Source organism: Elgaria multicarinata, chromosome 3 (assembly GCF_023053635.1).
Source record: "Elgaria multicarinata webbii isolate HBS135686 ecotype San Diego chromosome 3, rElgMul1.1.pri, whole genome shotgun sequence".
Lineage (NCBI taxonomy): Eukaryota > Metazoa > Chordata > Lepidosauria > Squamata > Anguidae > Elgaria > Elgaria multicarinata.
Genome location: NC_086173.1, coordinates 158823152 through 158839057, shown reverse-complemented (window position 1 = coordinate 158839057; position 15906 = coordinate 158823152). Strand labels below are relative to the sequence as shown.

Genomic DNA, 15906 nt, shown 5'->3' with positions numbered 1-15906 from the left:
GCAGAGAAGGCCCTCCTTTGGGTACCCAAAGCATCAGTTAAACTGTAGTGTATTTTGCAGAAATTAAAGCGATGTAGTGCAGAAATAAAATGAATTAGAAGCAGTGCAAAACAAACCAAGAAGAGCAAAGACAGGGTGACCATATGAAAAGGAGGACAGAGCTCCTGTATGTTTAATAGTTGCATAGAAAAAGGAATTTCAGCAGGTGTCATTTGTATATATGGAGATCCTGGTGATATTCCCTCTTCATCACAACAGTTAAAGCTGCAGGAACTATACTAGAGTGACCAGATTTAAAAGAGGGCAGCTTTAACTGTTGTGATGAAGAGGAAATTTCACCAGGTTCCCCATGTATATAAATGACACCTGCTGAAATTCCCTTTTCTGTGCAACTGTTAAAGATACAGGAGCCCTGTCCTCCTTTTCATAGGGTCACCCTAGCAAAGACCAAAATAAAAATAAGACAGAAACATAAAATAAAAATATAACAGGAACAACATAGATGGACGTAGCTTAGCTCACTTGGGGGGTCTGCCAGTTTCCATTTCCATTTCCATTTCCATCCATTTCCATTTCCAGGAAATGGCGGGCAGGCTGAGGGATCCAAGATGGCTGCCATCATCGATTGGGCGGCCATTTTGTACCTCAAGGCCTGAAAACTGAGCCACTGTTTTGGAGGGTTTTCATTTTTCAGGTGTTGTCAGACTAAAGGTTTACTTTGCTTCACAGACATTGGGACAGGTTTCTCTTTCAAGGTCTCTAGACAAACAAACAGGAGCAGTTGTGAATCAGCAAGAGGCTCCATCGATCTGAGGGAAAGAGGAACAAACAGTATTGAGGAGAAAATGGTGAAATAAAAATCCTCCCTCAGTTTAAGCAACAGGAAGCTCTCTGTAAGAAACAGATGAGCTCAGCCTCTGAAATTTCATCAGAACTTAAGAATGGAGGATTGTTATGAGCCAAAGTGGCAGGACGATAGATCCTCCCGCCCAAATGATCAGTGTTTTGCTGGATCAGACCATTCTCTCCCTCCATGAGCAATTCAAGGGGCCTCCAGTATCTGAGGCAGTAAGCCTATATACTCCAGTTGCTGGGGAACATGGGCCAGAGGGTGGTGTTGCACCCGTATCCTCCTTGTGGGTTCCTGGCCAACAGTTGATTGGCCGCTGTGTGAACCGAGTGCTGGACTAGATGGACCCTTGGTCTGATCCAGCAGCGCTCTTCTTATTTTCTTATTAAATAAATAAATAAATAAAATCAGCTTGCCCCAGCCTGGTGCTTTCTAAACAGTTTGGACTACAACCCCCATCCACAGTGTGGCCTAGGGCCATGCTTGCTGAAGATGATAGGAATTGTAGTGAAACCGATCTGGAGGGCACCAGGTTGGGGAAGGCCTTAAAAAGAAGAATGGTGTTTTTGGCATGCTAGGTGAGTTCCTGCCTTTTGCTTTTAAAAATTAAGGTGTTGTAGGCATATTACCTCTGAGTATGTGCAGAGTGCCTGGGCAGAACAAGTAGGTCTCTCTCTCTCTCTCTCTCTCTCTGGATCTTTCTTACAATATGTACACTGTTACATGTCCTTATAACATGTACGTTTCAGCCTCAGTGGTGAAATTATAGGGAAGAGAGAAAGGCTCTTAATGAAATCCAAAACGCCTCCTAATTTTAGTCAAATAACGACGCAAAAAGTACCTGCCTGAGCCTTCTAATCTAAGCACAACAGGGTAACATACTGGAGCAGCATAACATCTTTAAGGGAAAAGCACCCCTTAGCACGTGCAGAGTGCTTTCTTAGATTTTTAAAAAGAAGTGCCTTTAGGCATGTACAGACTGCTGCCTCTGAAGGGCACCTTCTTTCCTGCTAAAACATGGCCCTTGTTTCAGCAACCCACAACATTATCCCCCCCACACACACACACTTTTTTCCACACAATTACAGCCTCCTCTTCAGACATATGGGGCAGCACCTGTCCATCCTAGTAGTGACCGTTGACTTTGCCTGACGGCGAGGCCTCATCATGGTCTGTGCTTTTTGGAGAAAAATAGTCTAAGAGGATAACCAAAATGTTATAATCTAGACTGCGCCCTTCCGATACCGTTGACAACTTTCTCTTACTGGCACTGCTCCTCTGCTTTGAAACGCAGCTAGATCTGCAGACCTTGGGCGCAGGCAGTGTTTCATAGTGGTTAGAGCAGCCTTTCCTCCTCAATCTGGTGCCCTCCAGATCTGTTGGACTCCAATTCCCATAATCCCCCTGCCAACTGGACAGCTCCAAGTTGGGTAAGGCTTGGTTAGAGCAGCCCACTAGGACTAGGGAGACTCAAATTCAAATCCCCATTGAGCGCCGTGAAGCTCACTGGGAGACCTTGAGCCAGTTTCTAGTTCTCTCTCTCTCTCTCTCTCAGACTAACCTACCTCACAGGGTCGTTGTGAAGATAAATGGGGTGGGAGAACTACATCTCCTTGGATATATACAAACCCAACATTAGGAGGTATTTGTGTGCTTTCTCCTGCTGCGGCTTTCTCCAAGCTGCTGCTAAAGGCAGAAGAGTGTAGACCAGCTTGATGCCCGGTCAGTTGGCAACCCCTCAGCCTCTCCATTCGGGATAGGATTTCAAGGACCTGCAGGACAAGAGGACTCCTTCTGGCCTGGTTGCTGCGCTGCCCAGGAGGCTGAGGCTGCCCCTTTAGAACTCACCTCTCTCTTTGCGGACATATTTCTACCCCCAGGCAGAAGGACAGAAGGTGCCTGACCTTGTAAGCCTATGCGGCAGGGTCTTGCTATTTCCTGTGTAATCTGTACAGCACCATGTACATTGATGGTGCTATATAAATAAATAAATAAATAAATAATGATAATAATAATAATAATAATAATAATAATAATAATAATAATAATACTCCCACCCCTGCCTTAGCCCTGCTCTTCTACCAATTAGCAGCTCTGTCTGTTTAGCCCTTAGAGGTCCTCGGTTTAGAACATCCCACCACCAAGGTTTGTTTGTATCATGCATACATCAGCCTCCCCCAACTTGGCGCCTTCCAGATGTGTGGGACTACACCTCCCATCGACGATGGGACTTGTACTCTCAAACATCTAGAAGGTGCTAAGTTGGGGGTGGCTGATGTATTCATGCACACACAAGACACAGGCCTTTAAAGAATTAAGTTGATAGAAGACAGCTGGGGACGATGGGAAATGTAGTCTGACACACATCTGGAAGGCGCCAAGTTGGGGAAGGCGGCTGTATTCATGCACACACAAGACGCAGGCCTTTAAAGAATTAAGTTGATAGAAGACAGCTGGGGACGATGGGAAATGTAATCCGACACACATCTGGAAGGCGCCAAGTTGGGGAAGGCGGATGTATTCATGCACACACAAGACGCAGGCCTTTAAAGAATTAAGTTGATAGAAGACAGCTGGGGACGATGGGAAATGTAGTCCGACACACATCTGGAAGGCGCCAAGTTGGAGAAGGCGGATATATTCATGCACACACAAGACGCAGGCCTTTAAAGAATTAAGTTGATAGAAGACAGCTGGGGACGATGGGAAACGTAGTCCCACACACATCTGGAAGGCGCCAAGTTGGGGAAGGCGGATGTATTCATGCACACAATAGCTCTCTGTAGTCATGCAAAGAGACAGACAGACTTTTAAAGAGTTAAACTGATAGAGCTACGAATGCTAGAGAGGGCTCAGTTTTTTATTTATTTATTTATTTTGGTGGGTTGGGGAAGATCGCGTTGGCCTCTTCTTTTCCTGGCTGAGAGAGAAAACGAGAGAGGAAGCTGCAGGGTTTTTTGGTTTTTTTTGCATGGCTGCAAGACACTGTAGAGGTGAGAGTTTGCGGGGTGGGGTGGAAATGTAAAAGCAGGGCAGGAGAAGAGAAGCAGCAGCAGTAGGAGAGGGACGGAACAAAACAAGGAGAAAAATCCAAGCAGATCAGGGCATGGGTGTAAAAAAAGAAAAAGTACTTTTTTCAAGATCTAACCCCATTTTTTAAAATAAAATGCTCTAGCGCCTTTGATTCCCTTTGAAGACAAATCATGGGCAGATTTGCCCCCCTTATTTTGGTAGGGCGCCTCTGCTTTTAAAATAATCAAATAGGGTTGCCAACTGTCTGGCTATAAACTATATACGTACCTTAGACTATAATGATCCTGTTCAGACGACACACTAAGCCACCGTGGTTAAGCATTTTTGCACTAAACATGGCTTAGCGTGTCGTGGGAACCGTGACTTAGCGTGTTCCGTGAACCATTCCTAACCATGGTGGCAGCATAACCACGGTTTAAACACGCTCACTAACCATTTGCTGCAAAGGGCTTAGTGACCCAACCATGGCTTAGTGTGTTGTTTGAACAGGCCCATAGGATTTTTTTATATGCAGAAATCAGAAAATGAAGCACTTTCTGTAGCGCCTGGAGATAAAGTGCAGATCAGACCATTCTTAAAGGGGCAACTAAAATGTGTGTGTGTGTTTCAAAATTTGGGCAAGCCTACATTTTTTTTCACAGCTCTATGAGAGGCAGAAGGATGTGTATGAGTGGGAGGAGGAAGGCATGGCCCCTTAAGGTTGCAGTTTGTTGACTTCTGGCATATATGGATGCATGTCCAACCCAGATCAGGAAAGGTTACAACCCTGGGGCTTTTGAGCTTAGAAAATTAGGTGAGTGATGGGGGGCCAACATGAGAGAGGTGTACAAAACTCTGCCTGTTGTGGAGAATGTGGGCAGGGAGACATTTCTCTCTCCCTCCCACAATACTAGAACCCAAAGGGGTCATCGCATGGTGGGAGATTCCAGACAGATAAAAGGAAGTAATTCTTCACACTGGTGCATAATTAGACTATGGAATTCACTGCCACGAGATGTGGTGATGGTCACCAATCTGGATGGCTTTAAAAGGGGTTGGATAAATTCCTGGTGGAGATGGCTATCAATGGCTACTAGTCCTGATGGCTTATGTGCTAGGGTGACCATATGAAAAGGAGGACAGGGCTCCTGTATCTTTAACAGTTGCATAGAAAAGGGAATTACAGCAGGTGTCATTTGTATATATGGAGAACCTGGTGAAATTCCCTCTTCATCACAACAGTTAAAGTGCAGGAGCTATACCAGATCTAAAAGAAGGCAGGGCACCTGCAGCTTTAACTGTGGTGATGATAGGAAATTTCACCAGGTTCTCCATACGTACAAATGACACCTGCTGAAATTCCCTTTTCCATACAACTTTTAAAGATACAGGAGCCCTGTCCTCCTTTTCATATGGTCACCCTATTATGTGCTACCTCCTGTATCAGAGGCAGTAAGCCTAAGTACACTGGTTTCTGGGGAACATGGGTGGGAGGGTGCTGTCGCACCGTGTCCTACTTTTTAAAAAATTATTATTATTATTATTATTATTATTATTATTATTATTATTTCTCCAACAACAACATCTAAACAAACATCACACATAATACATACAAGCAAAGATACATATAACATCTACAGTTACACTAAAAAACATTTAAGGGTGGGGTTAGGATATATTTTTCTTTTGCCCTCTTCATGCCAGAAAGGCCCCTCAATTTCTTAATTACCCTTTACATGTCCACCCTATTTACATATATCGGGTTCACAGAATTATGCTTCTTTCCTTCCTTTTCCCATCTTAATCGAAAAGAACTGGAAAGACCCAGCAGTATCGACAATGGAGGAATGGATGTTGACAATGTTGGAGTTTACAGAGATGGCAAAACGCGCAGCGATAATGAGAGAAAGGTCAACCGTTATGTTTATGTCGGAATGGAAACCTTTGATAGAATATTTGAAAGAGACAGAGAAAAATGATGTATTCGTTTGTGGATTTTGTTGCGCACCGTGTCCTGCTTGTGGGTCCCTGGTTGACAGCTGGTTGGCCACTGTGTGAGCAGAGTGCTGGACTAGCTGGGCCCTTGGAATGATCCAGCAGGGCCCTTCCGATCATAGAATCATTGAATCATAGAAAAGCAGAGTTGGAAGGGGCCTACAAGGCCATCGAGTCCAACCCCCTGCTCAATGCAGGAATCCACCCTAAAGCATCTCCGACAGATGGTTGTCCAGCTGCCCCTTGAAGGCCTCTAGTGTGGGAGAGCCCACAACCTCCCTAGGTCACTGATTCCATTGTCGTACTGCTCTAACAGTCAAGAAGTTTTTCCTAATGTCCAGCTGGAATCTGGCTTCCTTTATCTTGAGCCCGTTATTCCGTGTCCTGCACTCTGGGAGGATGGAGAAGAGATCCTGGCCCTCCTCTGTGTGACAACCTTTTAAGTATTTGAAGAGTGCTATCATGTCTCCCCTCAATCTTCTCTTCTCCAGGCTAAACATGCCCGGTTCTTTCAGTCTCTTTTCATAGGGCTTTGTTTCCAGACCCCTGATCATCCTGGTTGCCCTCCTCTGAACACACTCCAGCTTGTCTGCGTCCTTCTTGAATTGTGGAGCCCAGAACTGGACGCAATACTCTAGATGAGGCCTAACCAGGGCCGAATAGAGAGGAATCAGTACCTCACGCGATTTGTAAGCTATACTTCTATTTATGCTGCCCAAAATAGCATTGGCCTTTCTTGCTGCCATATCGCACTGTTGACTCATATTCAGCTTGCGATCTACAACAATTCCAAGATCCTTCTCGTTTGTAGTATTGCTGAGCCAAGTATCCCCCATCTTGTAACTGTGCTTACCCATTTGTTCTTACCAAGAACCATGAAACACAGAGGGTTGAAACCTGGCATGAATAGTAAGGGCACCTTAGGAATGTGCACTTTCAGAGTTATTTGGTTTTAAAAAATGCATTAATTGCAGAGCCTGGGGGTGCCGGCAGCTTTCATTCAGATGGGGTAGGCATTTTGCGTCCAATTGTCAACAGCTCCTTCCATTTGCTCAAAGGCTTTGCTCTCCCAAACTAAGGGCCGTTCCAACCCACGTGAAGCTGGCTCCATTTGCTAGTAAAAAAAATTCTTATCTGTGTCTCTCTTTCTGTCTTCCTGCTCTTAGGAAGAGGCTTCTCTGCTAAGGAGAAGTGCTCACTTTGGTGTGATTTGGGATCTGCAGGATCGGCGGCTTACTTGAACCATTTCCTCATCTGCCCCATTGGAATGGGACCATCTCATTGATCTAAAGGGGAACACCCTACCGAGGGTTGCAGCAAAATCCGGCACCAGAGAGCAGAGGCCTGAATTGGGGTAGGACTGAAGCAGGCTGGAAGTGAACTGCATTGAGCAGGGGGTTGGACTCGACGGCCTTATAGGCCCCTTCCAACTCTACGATTCTGGGATTCTATGAAGGGCAAGAGATCTTCTTTCCTCTGCTTATTTTTGCGGTGGGGCTGGGGTCGGGGGGAAGGACAAAAATGGCTGCCGAACAGGGAGCACCGGCAGCCCTGGTTCTGCCTCAGATGGACGGAAGGGATCTGAATCTGGCGGGTTCCAACTTTGCGGAAAGCTCAGAAGGGGTTCTTAAAACCCACCACGGCAACGTCATGGGGGAAAACGGAGACCTGCTGAGCTGCGAAGGGGAGGTTTCCGTAAGATCGCAGGCCCTCGATTCAGGGTGCAAGAAGGCCCAGTTGCGGGTTCCTGCCCTGTGGGACGATACGAAGGTTCTTCTGCCTTCCTCGGAGGGAGCGACGTATCCTAGCAGAGAGCAGGCAAGCCAGCGTGTCCTGGGCCACTGTGGGGAAGCCGTACCAGCCAACCGCAGCCCGAATGCAAGGAAGGATCCCACGGAAAGAGATGCTATCACGACAGAGACCCAGCGGTTGAGCTTCCGGCATTTCCGCTTCCAGGAGGTCGCAGGGCCCCGCGAGGTGTGCAGCCAGCTCTGGTACCTTTGCCACCGGTGGCTGAAGCCGGAGAGGCACACCAAGGAGCAGATCCTGGAGCTGTTGATCCTGGAGCAGTTCCTGGCCATCCTGCCCTCGGAGATGCAGAACTGGGTCAAGAGGAACGGTCCGGAGAGCTGCGCCCGGGCGGTGGCCTTGGCCGAGGACTTCCTGCGGAGGCAACAAGATGTGAGCTGCAGCCAGCAGGTGAGGCGAACTCTGTCCTTGACTGGTTGGCTGCGGAAGGTCACTAAGTGAGCAAGAATTACGTCTGCTCATGTGTGCTCTCGAGTACACCCCCGGGTGTGAGAAAGATGTGGAGGAGAAGGCTAACAATGGCTACTAGTCCTGAGGGCCATGTGCTACCTCCACTATCAAAGGCAGTATACCTATGTACACCATGGCCTGGTTCAGAGGACACTCTGGGCTTTGCGGTTAGCGTATCCATGTTCAGCTGTGGTTAACGTTAACCACATGCAGAATGCTTGCAGACAACACTTTTAACCCTTTTGTGGTGAAGTTTTCCTTAGTGAGCCTAACCACAATGTGGTTAATGGGGCAGATGGTTAGGGGAAACATGTGTCATACGACACCGTAAACCATGGTTAAGCATTAACCATTTTGTGGTTAAGCAGCATGGTTTAGCATGTTGTCTGAATGGGGTCCAGGACTGAGGTACCTTTACCTCAGTCCTACACACACATAGTAACGCTGCCATTCACTTTTACCTCATGTCCAACAACTTTACTTCTTGAGCCATGAGGATACAGTGACCCCGTTTAGATGATGTACTAAGCCACCACGGTTAAGCATTTTGAACTAAATATTATGGCTTAGCCATAACTTTAACTTTTTGTTAAAGTTCCTAACCATGGTGGCTACATAACCACAGTTTAAACACCCTCACTAACCATTTGCTTCAAAAGGGTTAGCGGCCTAACCATGGCGTGTCATCTGAACAGACCCACTGGCTTTTCCCCCGGACATATATTATTCACTTATCAAGTTTACGTTTTGGTAGCCACGAGCCCTAGGCGAGGGATTTTGAAAGGCATGGAAACATTTATTAGTTATGAAGGTTTTAAACAGTATTCCAGGAAGCCTTTCCTTAATGACCAGTCACGGTTCACTGTACATTTTGCTTCTTTTAAAATCTGTTTTAAAGTGTTTTATTCTGTTTTATTTTATCTTGGACACCGCTCCGAAATTTTCAATGGGGAGCGGTATATAAATATTGTAAATAAATAAATATAAATAAGTAAACACTTGACTCTCCTCCTGCACACAAATAATTGAGCTACAGTAGCAGGCGGGTGACCATACGAAAAGGAGGACAGGGCTCCTGTATCTTTAACCGTTGCACAGAAAAGGGAATTTCAGCAGATGTCATTTGTATATATGGAGAACCTGGTGAAATTCCCTCTTCATCACAACAGTTAAATAGGGTGACCATGTGAAAAGGAGGACAGGGCTCCTGTATCTTTAACCGTTGCACAGAAAAGTGAATTTCAGCTGGTGTCATTTGTATATATGGGGAACCTGGTGAAATTCCCTCTTCATCACAGCAGTTAAAGCTGCAGGATCTATACTAGAGTGACCAGATTTAAAAGAGGGCAGGGCACCTGCAGCTTTCACTGTTGTGATGAAGAGGGAATTTCACCAGGTTCTCCATATATACAAATGACACCTGCTGAAATTCCCTTTTCTAGGCAACTGTTAAAGATACAGGAGCCCTGTCCTCCTTTTCATATGGTCACCCTAAGCAGGCCAGTTTAAAACCTTCGATATATCCTCTCACATACACACACACTCAGTTAGCACTCTAGTCTTACAAACACAAATCTTAGGTGCTGCTACCTAACTCCTCACAAGCCCTGCTACAAGCTAGGTGCACTCCTGGATGGAACTGAACCCAGGTCCCTTGGGGTCAAAATCCAGCCCACTGCTCAGAAGGCCTGTGCTAAGCTGAGCCTTTGAAACACGTCCTTGCTCCCGTTTTTCAGGTGGTTTGCCAGGAGACGCCCGTCAATCCCCCCGAGGCCAAACAGATACCTTCAGAGGGTCAAGAGCAGCAATATCCTCCGGGGTTCAAGCAGGAAGGCAACATGGACGCCAATTGTACAGGTAGGTTTTCCTGGCCATCCCACAGTTGAATAGCCAAAGGAAGTGAGGCAGGTGGCTACCAGGAGGAGCAGGGCCTTCTCTGCTGTGGCACCCTGGCTGTGGAATGTGCTCCCTTAAAGAGGCCCGCCTGGCACCTACACTATATTCTTTTAGACACCAGTTTAAAAAGGCGGCGCCTTTTTATTTTCTCAGCATTTTAACCGTCTAGCAACTTAATTTTAACTGTGCCGTTTAAAATTTGTATTTTAAATCTGTTTTAATTTCTGCATTGCTGCTATCCTGGCTGTGTTCTTATATTGTAGTTTATATTATGCTTTTATTCTCTTTGTTTTATATTTTGAATGGTTTGTATGGTTTTAATTTTTGTAAACCACCCAGAGAGCTTCGGCAATTGGGCGGTATAAAAATGCAATCAATCAATCAATCATAGTCTGATGGGCCTTGGGCTAGCTTCCATCAGAGCTACAAAATAATGCTTTTGTTCTAAAAAAACAAACTGTTCTCTTCCAGACCGTGCAGCATCTATAAATCATTAATTTAATTTAATTTTTATGCCCAAGGCAGCTAACAATAAAACCCAGATCAAAAGCAAAATTTTAATTAAAACATTTAAAAAACAAATAAATTAAAACTGCAACAATAAAAGGAACAAATGGTGTCTAACCAATTATAAAACCCTTTTTGCCAACAGACCAGCTTACACTCAAAAGGCTTGCTTGAATAAAAACATATATTTATGTGATTTATTTGTTATTATATTTTTATCCTGCCTTCCCAGCCCCCTTACAAGAAGCCCATGATCTTCCTCCTCCTCTTCTCCATTTTATCTTTACAAGTGATTTTAACATTTTAATTCGATTGCCCTTGTAAATTGAGACTGTAAAGTTTGTAACAAAGTTGGGATGTGTTTAGTCTGTCCTTCGGTATTTAGTGGAGGCTGCTGTGAATTTCAAAGTTGGTTAATTTTGGTTCACTAATCGAACTTTGCTCGTGCCTTGAATTTTGAATTTGTACCCATGATTTATCAACCCTTTCAGTGTTACAGCCTTTATTATTTTTTCAGTTCTCTTTGGTTTCAATTTGGTTAGCAAATTATCTCTGTCATTTGAACCCGGGTCCTTCTCCCCAGAAGAGCAAAGCAATTTGTTCCCAGAAATTTTAAGCTATATTTTATAAACTCTTTTATTACAGCATTGATATTTTTTGAGTAACGTTTATTTATTTATTGCATTTCTATACCGCCCAATAGCCGAAGGTCAAAAGTTGGCAACTCTTTCCTAATTTCTTACTTCTTTTGGTACCTATTTAGTCAGGAAATGATCTCTGTCGTTTGAGACTGTGTAGGGTGACCATATGAAAAGGAGGACAGGGCTCCTGTATCTTTAATAGACGCATAGAAAAGGGAATTTCAGCAGGTATCATTTGTATATATGGAGAACCTGGTGAAATTCCTTCTTTATCACAGCAGTTAAAGCTGCAGGAGCTATACTAGAGTGACCAAATTTAAAAGAGGGCAGGGCTCCTGCAGCTTTAACTTGTGATGAACAGGAAATTTCACCAGGTTCTCCATATATACAAATGACACCTGCTGAAATTTCCTTTTCAGTACAACTGTTAAAGATACAGGAGCCCTATCCTCCTTTTCATATGGTCACCCTAAGCCTGTGACCTTCTCCCCGTTGCCCTCCTCTGGAGAGCATTCAGAGGAGGGCAATGAGGATGATCAGGGGTCTGGAGACAAAGCCCTATGAGGAGAGACTAAAAGAACTGGGCATGTTGAGCCTGGAGAGGAGAAGACTGAGGGGAGACATGAGAGCATTCTTCAAATACTTAAAAGGTTGTCACACAGAGGAGGGCCAGGATCTCCTCTCGATCCTCCCAGAGTGCAGGACACGGAATAATGGGCTCAAGCTATAGGGAGCCAGATTCCGGCTGGACATTAGGAAAAACTTCCTGACTGTTAGAGCAGTATGACAATGGAACTAGTTACCTAGGGAGGTGGTGGGCTCTCCCACATGAGAGGCCTTCAAGAGGCAGCTGGACAGCTGTCTGTCAGGGATGCTTGAAGGTGGATTCCTGCATTGAGCAGGGGGTTGGACTCGATGGCCTTAGAGGCCCCTTCTAACTCTGCTATTCTATGATTCTATGAACAGCAAAACAATTTGTCATGGGACTTTCTATTTCATCCCCACAGGTGATGAGCAGCTGAACGAGAGAGTGGAGCCGGTGGAACCAGGTGGGAAGGGAAAAGGACGGTGCCTTCTGCCTGCGTTAGAGGAAGAGGGGAAGGAAGAGGAGGAGGAGGAAGCTCCTTCAAATCCGCCCCAAACAGAGAGGAACCTGGGAAAAGGCCCAGAAGAAAGCGTTGCTCGTGGGGAAGCCTCAGACCCCCTCGCTGAGCCCACAAAGCGGCAGAAAGCTCCCAAGGGGAAACCGGAGACGACGTGCAGCGTGTGCGGGAAGAGCTTCAGCCGGCGGACGGGCCTCCTGGCCCACGAGCGGGTGCACACGGGGGAGAAGCCCTACAAGTGCTCACACTGCGGCCGGAGCTTCCGCTCAAGGTCGACCCTGGTGGTCCACCAGAGGACCCACACGGGCGAGAAGCCCTACCGGTGCACAGAGTGCGGAAAGAGCTTCCCGGTGACCACGCAGCTGATCGAGCACGAGCGGACCCACTCAGGTGAGAAACCGTACCCGTGCACGGAGTGCGGGCAGGCCTTCCGCCAGCGCTCGCACCTCAAGAACCACCAGAAGATCCACACGGGCCTCAAGCCCTTCAAGTGCTCGTATTGCGGGAAGGGCTTCAGCATTAGCTCGGACCTCATCCGGCACGAGCGGGCCCACACGGGGGAAAAGCCCTACCAGTGCCCCGACTGCGGCAAACGCTTCTGCAACAGCTCGCAGGTGATCACCCACCGAAGGGTCCACACGGGCGAGAAGCCCTACAAGTGCCTCGAGTGCGGGAAAGGCTTCACCGTCAGCCAGCAGCTCATTCGCCACCAGGCCGTCCACACGGGGGAGAAGCCGTACCAGTGCCTGGAGTGCGGGAAGACCTTCGGGGTGAGCACCCTCCTGGCCGGGCACTTGCGGATCCACACGGGGGAAAAGCCGTACGAGTGCTCCGAGTGCGGGAAATGCTTCCGGCTCCGCTCGACGCTCATCACCCACCTGAAGATCCACAAGGCGAGGAAGACGTAGAGATGACTGGACTCCGAACAAACCTTGGGAAGGGTGGGGTTTATAATATAATTTGTGAAGAAAAGTCAGTCCGAATTAAAAGGTAGACATCGCAGGCCTAATTCTAATAGCATTTATATAAATCACGGTTACTGAACCTCAGATTCGCGGGTCAAACCTGGCTCACCTGGGCTCTGAATTCAACCCTTCAGAGTTCCCCTTATTTATTTATTACGTTTATATCCTGCCTTTTTTCCTCCTTAAGGAACCCAAGACAGCATACATAATCCTCCTCCTCTCCATTTTCTCCTCACAACAGCAACCCTGTGAGGTAAGTTGGGCTGAGAGTCTGTGACTGGCCCAAAGTCGCCCAGTGGGTTTCCATGGCCGAGTGGGGATTAGAACCCGGATCTCCCGATTCCCTGTCCAACACTTTAGCCGCTACACCACACGGTCTCTCACCCCTTTCCCTCCAACCATCAAACGAAAAAAGAGTGTGTTGAATTTGGGATATGAGAGAAAAGTGTGAGGGGAAAATGGCAGAATATCTGAGTATGAAGAAAGAGGCACTTGTGAGGAAGTGCAAAGCCACTGCCAGTCTGTGTCAACAATACTAGGCTAGATGGACCAAGACTCTGACTCAGTATAAGGCAGCTTCCTATGTCTCTACAATGCAACTTGTAGAAATATCCCCTATGAATTTGTATTTAAAAATAGCTTATTTCTGTTTACTATTAGCTCCTGCTCTGGTCCATGAACAGTCTACCCCACCTAGGGTGACCACATAGAAAGGAGGACCGGGCTCCTGTATCTTTAACAGTTGTATTGAAAAGGAAATTTCAGCAGGTGTCATTTGTATATATGGGGAACCTGGTGAAATTTCCTCTTCATCACAACAGTTCATAGAATCATAGAATAGTAGTGTTGGAAGGTGCCTAAAAGGCCATCGAGTCCAACCCCCTCCTCAATGCAGGAATCCACCCTAAAGCATCCCTGACAGATGGTTGTCAGCTGCCTCTTGAAGGCCTCTAGTGTGGGAGAGCCCACAACCTCCCTAGGTAACTGGCTCCATTGTCGTACTGCTCTACAGCAGTTAAAGCTGCAGGTGCCCTGCCCTCTTTTAAATCTGGTCACTCTAGTCTAGCTCCTGCAGCTTTAACTGCTGTGATGAAGAGGGAATTTTACCAGGTTCTCCATATATACAAATGACACCTGCTGGAATTTCCTTTTCAATACAACTGTTAAAGATACAGGAGCCCTGTCCTCCTTTTCATAGGGTCACCCTACCCCTCCCCTTTCTTACACAAACAAAATATACACTCCTTGCTATGTCTCTCACACATAATCTCTCTCTGTGTGTCTTCATATATTTATTGTATTTATTTCTTTGAGCTATGCCTTGCCTTTCTAGGAGAATGTGGCACTCAACGTGGCTTACAAGACCACTTAAAATAGATTGAAACAATGAAACACTTAACAGTCACAGAATAAAAAGAGCCCACAGCCCTATTTACAGGCATTATTGAATAAAGTGGTCTTTCCCTGCCATCAGGACGATAGAGGGAGTGAACCTAGCCTCCCTTGGAAGTTCCACAGCCTGGGAGCAGCCACCAAGAAGGCCCTCTTTCACGTCACCACCAAATGAACTTTTGACGGAGGAGGTGGTCTCGAAGGAAGGGCCTCTCCAGAAGATCTTAAGGACTGGGCAGGCAGTCTTTTAGATAGCGTAGTCCTAAGCCATATATGGCTTTATTTATCTCTTTATTTATTGCATTTCTATACTGCCGAGTAGCTGAAGCTCTCTGGGTGGTTATCATTCATAACCAACACTTTAAATTCTGCCTGGAAACATACTGGTGGCAATGAACCCCAAAGCATCAGAGAATCCCATTGGTTTCATGTATATGTGAAGTAGGGTGACCCTATGAAAAGGAGGACAGGGCTCCTGTATCTTTAACAGTTGTATCGAAAAGGGAATTTCAGCAGGTGTCATTTGTATATATGGGGAACCTGGTGAAATGTCCTCTTCTGGTGCCCTGCCCTCTTTTAAATCTGGTCACACTAGTGTAGCTCCTGCAGCTTTAACTATTGCGATGAAGAGGGAATTTCACCAGGTGCTGCATGCACACAACTGACACCTGCTGAAATTCCCTTTTTGATGCAACTGTTAAAGATACAGGAGCCCAGTCCTCCTTTTCATAGGGTCACCCTAGCTTAGGGGAGTTGCTCCAGTCCTTTGATCTTTCTAGAGTGGAATCCTACGCATTTTTAGATGGGGGTGGGGGGAGTCCTACAACTCCTAGCATTCCACAGCTGGCTGTGGATTTTTTCTCTGTCTAGACATACATAGGATTAGGGTGGCCATATGAAAAGGAGGACATGGCTTCTGTATCTTTAACCATTGTATTGAAAAGGGGATTTCAGCAGGTGTCATTAGTCTGCATGCAGCACCTGGTGAAAGTCCCTCTTCATCACAACCTTTAAAGCTGCAGGAACCCTTGACCAGATACAAAAGAGGACAGGACTCCTGCAGCGTTAACTGTTGTGATGAAGACGGAATTTAATCAGGTTCTCCATATATACAAATGACACCTGCTGAAATTCCCCTTTCAATACAACCACTAAAGATACAGGAGCCCTGTCCTCCTTTGGATTGCACCCTTAGTTGCCCTTTTTCAGCTCTATAATATCCTTTTCGAGCCGCGGGGGACCAGAACTGTTCACAGCCTTCCAAGTGTGGCCCCAGCTTTGTATCA

The 15906-nt window shown here is 46.3% G+C and overlaps 2 protein-coding genes across 2 annotated transcripts in view; one reads left to right on the top strand and one right to left on the bottom strand.

The window, feature by feature from the left end:
- The window catches only part of LOC134396163 (uncharacterized), a 125591-nt gene that overhangs the window by 70295 nt on the left and 39390 nt on the right, over nucleotides 1-15906 (bottom strand). The window lies entirely within an intron of this gene.
- LOC134395647 (uncharacterized) overlaps nucleotides 7377-15906 on the top strand; it is a 47617-nt gene continuing 39087 nt past the window's right edge. The window contains exons 1-3 of the mRNA XM_063121808.1: nucleotides 7377-8056; nucleotides 9853-9973; nucleotides 12168-13167. Of these exons, the coding sequence (XP_062977878.1) occupies nucleotides 7379-8056; nucleotides 9853-9973; nucleotides 12168-13167 (1799 nt within the window). The 5' untranslated portion in view covers nucleotides 7377-7378. The remainder of the gene's footprint in view (nucleotides 8057-9852; nucleotides 9974-12167; nucleotides 13168-15906) is intronic.